The sequence below is a fragment of the Mustela nigripes genome, chromosome 8, assembly GCF_022355385.1.
Source record: "Mustela nigripes isolate SB6536 chromosome 8, MUSNIG.SB6536, whole genome shotgun sequence".
NCBI lineage: Eukaryota > Metazoa > Chordata > Mammalia > Carnivora > Mustelidae > Mustela > Mustela nigripes.
The window spans coordinates 28,572,680-28,580,896 of record NC_081564.1 but is presented as its reverse complement, the minus strand read 5'-3'; the positions used below and the strand labels follow the sequence as shown (position 1 = coordinate 28,580,896).

At 51.1% G+C, this 8,217-nt stretch overlaps 1 protein-coding gene across 3 annotated transcripts in view; it reads right to left on the bottom strand.

Annotated features, from left to right (window-relative positions):
• Positions 1 to 567: 567 nt before the first annotated feature.
• Positions 568 to 8,217, bottom strand: part of KLHL22 (kelch like family member 22) — a 35,700-nt gene continuing 28,050 nt past the window's right edge. For all 3 annotated transcript variants that reach the window (XM_059409043.1, XM_059409041.1, XM_059409042.1), the window contains exons 6-7: positions 3,897 to 4,130; positions 568 to 1,522 (exon numbers count right to left, since the gene is read on the bottom strand). In XM_059409043.1, the coding sequence (XP_059265026.1) occupies positions 1,157 to 1,522; positions 3,897 to 4,130 (600 nt within the window). In that variant the 3' untranslated portion in view covers positions 568 to 1,156. The remainder of the gene's footprint in view (positions 1,523 to 3,896; positions 4,131 to 8,217) is intronic.

Here is an 8,217-nt window from a genome sequence, read left to right as displayed (position 1 = left end):
TCAGTTGCGCAGAAGCAAGGGAGGGGCTGGAGGCCCAGCCCACTCGAGGGTGGCCCCAGAGGTTGCCATCTGCTGTGCCACCACGACCCTTGAGACCACATGCTAAGAATTCAGCTAGTGAACCTATAGGAAAGGCAGCTCCCCTTCCCACCCCTGCCACACTCAGATCCAGCAAGCAGGGAAGAGCCTATGGTGAGCGGGTCTCCCTCCCAGGCTTGGGGCTGGGCTTTACTCAGGGCCACGAGGTTGCTCACCAAGCTGGACTGAGGTTTACAGAAGAGCACCTCACCGCAGGTGGTGTTCCAGCAGGCTGGGTGACCACATCTCAGCAGACCAGGGCGGGTTTCCATGTTTCCCAGTAACAGCCTGGCTAGCTGGGGGGTGGGGGAGGGGCGGGGGGGCGGCGGTGGTTGAGAGGGGTACTGTGCTTTTCCCTCAGATGGGGGCTTCTGTCCTGCCACTGCCACTCAGCAGCTCTGGGCCCGGAAGGCCACAGGCACCCGCAGAGGACAGCCTTGCACTGGCTGTGAACAGATGGTGAGGCTGCAGCCACAGGAACACAATTCACACCTTTTGTAAGATGATTTATTTCATTTATCAACAACATGGGGTCAGAAAAGCCCAGCTGCAGGAGATCTTTTTATTACTGAACCAGTCTTGGGCAACTCTATGTATCTCCTTTCCCTTTCCAGGCCTTGGGAGCTTGCAGTAGCTCAAGCCTCTGAATGCTAGGCAGGTGACAGGCTCACTCCACCACCTCCCTGCCCACGGAAGGGGGTACGGTGTGCCTCGGCCGCCTCACCCACAGGGCCAGTCCCCAGGTCCCTTTGGAGAAGGGTGCCCTCTCAGCCCAGCAGGGAGTAGTACCAGGCACTGGGGAGTCCAAGACAGCTGTTGACGCCATGCCTCGTCCAAGCTGAGGAGGAGCGGGCTCGGTAAACTCTCCAGAGAACCAGAGCCCTCCACAAGCATTCCCATGGTAGGGCGATCACAGCCACGGATCTGCGGAGCTCCACAAATAACTGCTGTAGACTGGCAGGAAGGATGGGTAGCAGGAGCCAGCAAGCACGCAGAGCCAGCAGGAGGGGCCGCTGGGAGGCCCCAGATGCTCTCGGAGCTCCTGCCACCTTCCCTTCGGACACCAGGTACGGGAGCCCTAGTCCTCGCTCGAGTTGTCAAACTCCTCCCAGTCAGACACGCTCATCACCTCGGAGGCAAAGTCCGGGTCGGCCTGGCTGCGGTCGGGGGTCCCACGAGGCGGCTCGAGGAGCAGGGAGCGAGGCAGAGTGAGTACGCAGGCTGCCAGGCCTGAGATGGAGTTGTCGAGCTGCGGCCCCTCCTCCCAGCAGTCCTTCTCCACGTCGTAGATGTGCACGTAGCCCATGCGGCTGCCCCGGTTGTGCGAGCGGCCACCCAGCACATAGATCCTGGTGTCCAGCACAGCAATGCCAGGCTCGCCATGCCCGGCTGGGAGTGGGCAGACAGATGACCACTGCCCAGACGTGCAGCTGTAGCAGGCCACCTGCAGAGCCAAGGTCAGAGTAAAGCGGGGCACCTGCTGGGACGGGGCTGCCAGGCTGCCCTGGACCAGCCAGGCAGGGCAGCACTCTCGGCCAGGCCCTGGATTCAGACCAAGACTAAGGGCCACAGCCAGGCTGTGTGCAGACCCGGCTCCTCTGGAGGAAGAATCTGGGGCCAGCACCAAAACGTCCTGTCTCCCGGCCAGGCTGACCTCTGTCCTGCCTCCAGGGCCTTCAGCCAGCCGGCGGCCCCAGATGTGTCACACCTCCCCGTGGGCACGCTGTTCTTCTCTAAGGTCTGGGGTTCTCTCCCCTCCACAACACTGAAATTGACCAAAGGCACAGACCCCAGGGGGAAGTGCAGATAAAATGTGGAAGGAGTTAACTCGCTGACTAGTGATGACTACCAACATTCTCACATCTCCAAACGTCCCCCGGACAGTAAACAAATACATGGGAAAATGTTCCACCTACTCGTAATCCAAGAAATGTGAAAGACAGGTTAAATTTGTCCCTGACAACTAGCAGCCACTGGGGGAAGAAAAACCATAAGACCCATTGCTGATAACTATGTAAGGAAGCCACCCATCTGTGCATTTGTCTGATAATCTAGGAAAGCTATTTGACAGTAGCTTTAAGAGCCACAAAAATCTTATCTTTTTGGCTTAATAAGCATCTTTGCTTCTCTATCTGTGGTCAGCAGAAAAATGACCCCCCCCCCAAAGAAGTCCATGCCCTAGATCTCTAAACCCTGTGTTACTTTACATGGCAGAAGGGACTCTATAGACATGCTTTGGGGTACGGACCTCAAGGTGGGAAGGTGATTCTGGACTTGCCAGGTGGGCCCATCTACTTGCACAAGTCTCTGAGAGCAGAGGGGGAAGTCTACCAGGAGGGAAGAGAAGTCAGAAGGACAACTTGCCGTTGCTGGCTAAGGATGAAGCGGCCCCATGCCAGGAATGCAGAGGCCTCGAGAAGCCAAGAAGGGCCTTTACCCAACAGCCAGCAAAGAAACAGGGACCTTAGCGCCACACATGCAGGGAACTGAATTCTGATAACCTGAGTGAACAAGGAGTCAGATTCTCCCATAGTGCCCCAAAAAGGACAGATGCCCTGAGAACACCTGGATTTTAGCCATGTGAGACCACATCACACTTAGGACCTACAAACTGTAAGAATACACTTATGTTGTTTCAAGTTATTAAGCTGGTGGTGATTTGTCATGGAAACAATAGGAAAGCGACCCAAGAGAGCCCAAGGGTTCTCACTGCTCAGGGCTGTTAAAACAGATGGCTGAGTCCCAGACCTACAGGTTCCAATTCAGTGGGTCTGGGGTGGGACTCAAGAACCTGCATTTCTGGGGCACCTGGGTGGCTCAGTGGGTTAAAGCCTCTGCCTTCGGCTCAGGTCATGATCCCAGGGTCCTGGGATCGAGCCCCGCATCGGGCTGTCTGCTCCGCGGAGAGCCTACTTCCTCCTCTCTCTCTTTCTACCGGCCTCTCTGCCTACTTGTGATCTCTGTCTGTCAAATAAATAAATAAAATCTTTAAAAAAAAAAAAAAAAGAACCTGCATTTCTAACATGTTCCCGGGGATGCAGATGCTGCTGGTCTGGGACCACACTTGGGAGAAGCAGAGCTCTCACTTAAGAAAACAATCCAAAATGCCTGAAATGCACTACAGAGCATAACTTTTGTTACTCAGACCAAACCAAATGACACACCAAAGTGACGGAATTCTGCATGACCACTGAAGTGGGCAGTGGCTATGGAAACTGAATATTAAACTGGATCTATTCAAAGGATCTGCAATGTGGTCATAACTTAACATTATAGTTAATGTTTTTAATAATGAAAACAAATGAAAGTACCCTGTCTGATACTATACTGGTCCAGAATCACCTTCCCACCTTGAGGTCCGTACCCCAAAGCATGTCTATAGAGTCCCTTCTGCCATGTAAAGTAACACAGGGTTTAGAGATCTAGGGCATGGACTTCTTTGGGGGGGGTCATTTTTCTACTGATACTATACTATACTGTCGATACATGTCATTGGTCCAAACCCAGAGAATGTACACCACCCAAGAGTGAACCCTTAAACTATGGGCTTGGGGTAGAACATGTCACGGTGGGTTCATGGGTTGGAACAAATGCCCCGCTGGTGGGGGATGATGATGGTGGGGGAGACCACGTGTGTAGGGATGGGGGCACATGGCAAGTCTCTGCACCTTCTATTCAATTTTGCTGGGAACCTAGAGCCTGCTATAAAAAATAAAGACTATTTAATAAGGCAGCATATACGTTGCAATTCACCCTGCATCTGAAACAACTGGAAGGGATGGGAAAAGCATGTGCGTGGGCGGCCCAGCTCTGCTCACCTGGTGCACATCCCTCCGGTAGCCAGCATCATTATTGCTGCCCCCAATCACGTACAACTTGTCCAGGAGCGTGGCCATGCCGTGCCAGGCCCGCCGCACGGGCCCATCAGCCAGGCTGTGCCAGGTGTTGCTGTCGGGGTCATAGCAGTGCGTCTCCTTCAGGTAGTCGTCCCCCCTGCGGCCGCATGTGATGTACATCTTCCCCTCCAGCGTGGCGCCCGCATGGGCATACACCTGCCATCAAGAGAACCAGGAGTGTGTGGGAAGGGGGCAAGAGGGCCATGACAGAAGGCAGCCAGGGGCCCTCACTCAAACCCCATCCCTTGTGGTGTCCCCAACTTCCACCTCACATTCTGCTGAGAACCCTCCCTGATTTGGTCTGAGTCACCCACCCTGACTTTACTCCAATAGGGGACAAGTCCAGGGACCCAGAGGTGACTCTGAGCTTCTACAAGGGGGAGAACAGAATCTTTGTCTTTCTCTCACCCCTCAAGGAGACATCTGCATGGGGCGGGGGGTGGGGGGGTGCTCAAAGCAATCAAAGCCCAGCTGTTAGAGCCAGATACCAGAGGAGACTGCACTTCCAAGAATACCTGACCCGCCCTCAGTGGCCTCCACCCCTCCCCTACTCCCAAAGACAAGCCAGTTCTCCAGGCCTGCTGACCCCGCTTTCACAATCGTTCACAAATAATAACTAATCATATGGTGAGGAAGAAAATGAGATGTAAAATCGAACACAAAGAACAATGCCATTTTAGTGATGGTTATGTGTGAAAGAAGAAAATACACCACCCTGCTTTTGATTTTGGTCCTCAGACCTGGGCGTGCACCCTGGGGGGGGATCCCCTCCCTGCCCAGCCACCTTGACCCTTCACGGGTTCCTATGGCATCCAGGACCTCCTCTCTCATACCCACTTGCTCAACCCACCCCCAGCAAGGCCTTCATTCTGGGCCCGTAGCCCACAAGACAGAGAATTGTGTGTTTGGGGGTCAGAGGAGCCCCATGGGGCATGGAGGCTCCAAGGTTGGTGTTTCAGAGGCAGCCACTAACCCTGAGGCTGTGTGGTGATACAGCAGAGGGCTGGAGAGGTGGACAGGGGACAGAGCAGTGGGCAGGACATAAACCAAGGCCTGGGTCTTCTCTAATCAATAGTGGGGACATGGGGAAGTCTTGGTTGTTTGGGTTTTTTTTTTTTTCATTAAGATTTTATTTACTTGACACAGAGAGAGAGAGAGTGTGCACAAGCAGAGGAAAAGGCAGGTTCCCCACTGAGCAGGGAGCCCCAAATGGGACTTAATCCCAGGACCCCGAGATCATGACCCGAGTCAAAAGCAGATGCTTAACCAACTGAACCACCCAGGCATCCCTTGGGTTTGTTTGTTTTTAATTAAATTTTTCATTTTGAAGTAAGTGTAGATTCACACATAGTTGTAAGAAAATACAGAAGCCATGTACTTTTTACGCAGGCTCCCCAGTAACAGCCAGTACACCTCCAGCACAGTAGCACAGCCAAGATGCTGACACTGACCCAGTCAGGACACAGGACACTTCCATCTCCACTAGGATCCCTCCTGTTGCCTGTTTGTAATCACACCCACATCCCCCTGCCCCAGCCCCCTCTTTAATCCCTTCCATCACCAATCTGTTTCTCCATTTCTATAATTCCATCATTTCAAGAGTGTTATATGAATGGAATCACACAGCACATAACCTTTTGAAACAGGCTTTCTGTGCTACCTCAGGTTCATCTAGACTTGCTCATATGTGTCCATAGTTCGTTTTTATTGCCGAGTAGAATTCCACGCTGCGTATCTGCTACAGTTTGCTTAGCCATTCACCTGCTGAAGGACATTGGATTTGTTTCCACTTTCTGGCTGTTTGTGAACAGAGTTTTCATTTTTCTGGGATAAATGCCCAGGATGGCAACTGCTGGGTTGCATGGTAGTGGGAAGTTAACTATTTTTTTTTTAAGATTTTATTTATTTATTTGACAGAGATCACAAGCAGGCAGAGAGGCAGGCAGAGAAAGAGGGGGAAGCAGGCTCCCTGCTGAGCAGAGAGCCCGATGCAGGACTCGATCCCAGGACACTGGGATCATGATCTGAGCCAAAGGCAGAGGCTTTAACCCACTGAGCCACCCAGGCAGCCCAGAAGTTAACTATTTAAAGACATTGTGCAATTCTTTCCCAGTGTAGCCACGCCATTTTATAGTCCCATCAGCTTTGCGGTCCCGCCAGCACCAGCTGTGCCACTAGTTTTTATTTTAGTCATTCTGACAGGTGGGCTTCTCACTGTGGGTCTCATTTGGGCTTCTCTAATGGCTAATGACATCGAACATCTTCTCATGTGCTTATTTGCCATCTGATATCCCCCCTCCAGAGTTCTGATGACAAGTCCCACTGTTTTTTTTCTTAAAGATTTTATTTATTTATTAGAGAGAGATCACAAGTAGGCAGAGAGAGAGAGAGAAGCAGGCTTCCTGCTGAGCAGAGAGCCCTATGCGGGACTTGATCGCAGGACCCGATCACGACCGGAGCTGAAGGCAGCGGCTTAATCCACTGAACCACCCAGGCGCCCTGACAAGTCCCATTTATCGATTTTTCTTCTTATGACTCATGCTTTGGGGGTCAAATCTAAGTACTTGTTGCCCAGTACTAGATGCCAAATTTTTTCTTCCTTTTTTCCCCCTAAGTACTATATAGATGTACATTTTACACCTAAGCCCATAAGCCACTTTAATTTTTTATGAAGTATGAGACTTGGTCAATGTTCATCTTCTTTGCTTACAGATTCCAACTGCTCTCATATAATTTGTTGAAAAGTTATCCTTTCTCCATTCATTTGCTTTTGCACCTTTATCAAAAATCAGGTGGGCCTATCTGTGTGCGTTCTCCTTGCTGCTGCACTGATCCATGCCTAACCCTCTGCCAACACCACAGTCGTGACTACTGCAGCCATGTAGTTAAGTCTTGAAATCAGGTAGACTAATTCTTCCCACTTTATTCCTTTATATTTTTTAAATTTAAAAAATTTTTAAATTTTATTTAGGGGCGCCTGAGTGGCTCAGTTTTTAAGTGTCTGCCTTAGGTCATGGAGCCTTAGGCTCAGGTCATGATCCCATGATCCCAGAGTCCTGGGATCAAGCCCTGCATCAGGCTCTCTGCTCTGCGGGAAGCCTGCTTCTCCCTCTCCCCCTCCCCCTGCTTGTGTTCCCTCTCTTGCAGTCTCTCTGTCAAATAAAGATTTATTTGAGAGAGAGTGAGAGAGAGAGAGAGCACAAGCCAGTGTGAGTCCATGTGAGAGACCACAGTGAGGATTTCAGTTTTTATACATTCACTGAAGTTTGCTTCCCATTGGTGCTACTGCCTATGAACTTCTTCACTTTTAAGTCTGAGATATATGAGGCAAAAAGGAAATCCAGGGAATACATAACTGTATGGTGTTGTTTCTCAGTTCCTGAGACCCCTAGCTAGACTGCCTTCTCTCAACCATTCTGAAGCTTAAGGGTTTTTGTTTTTTGTTTTTGTTTTTTTTTAATGTGTATGTCCAGCGTTTTGAGCTGTACTTAGCAAGAATTAGGAGGAATACATCTACTCTATCTTCCCAGAAGTGTGAGTTCTCTGGGGAGGTTTTTAAGTGAGAAGAGTTCCCTGCAGAGGTCCCACTTTTCTCCCCTGGACCACAGGAAGGCAGCACCCCACTCATAGTCTGTTGGGGGCACGTCAGCAATGCCACACTGGTGGGACTCAGCATTACATGTGTCCCTAAGAAATAGGTAAGAGAATGTGACAAACAGATGAGGGTTGTGACAGACTTTTCCCTCAGTCATTTGCTATGTCTGACTGTGGGTTCTAGGACAGCAACATGGGCTACACACCTCCCTTCTCCAGGACCCGTGGGCCCCCTCTGCTCACAAGAGAAAACCTCCCTGCTCTCTGGCAGGTTTCCCTCCCTGGATGTCGTCCCCCGCCCCCCCACAACCCTCTTCTCGTCCCTGTTCCTCTGAGCTGATCACAACTGCTCCCATGGCCAGCATACCATCATGTCCAGATAAATCCTTCACATTTCTATCTCCTGGCTGACCACTCCCCTGAGCTTGACTTTTAATGTCAAACTGACATTTCCCACTGGAATATTTATCATGATCTATAGGGAACCCTTCCTTTTCTTTTTCATTCCCAAACCCATCTGTCCTCTTGGTCGGCAGCTTAGCCATCCACCCATGTGCTCAAACCTGGAGCCTGGGCGTCTTCCATGATCTCTCCCCTTTCATTCTCTAACATCTGATCCATCAGCAAGTCTGGTCAGTTTACCTCCAAA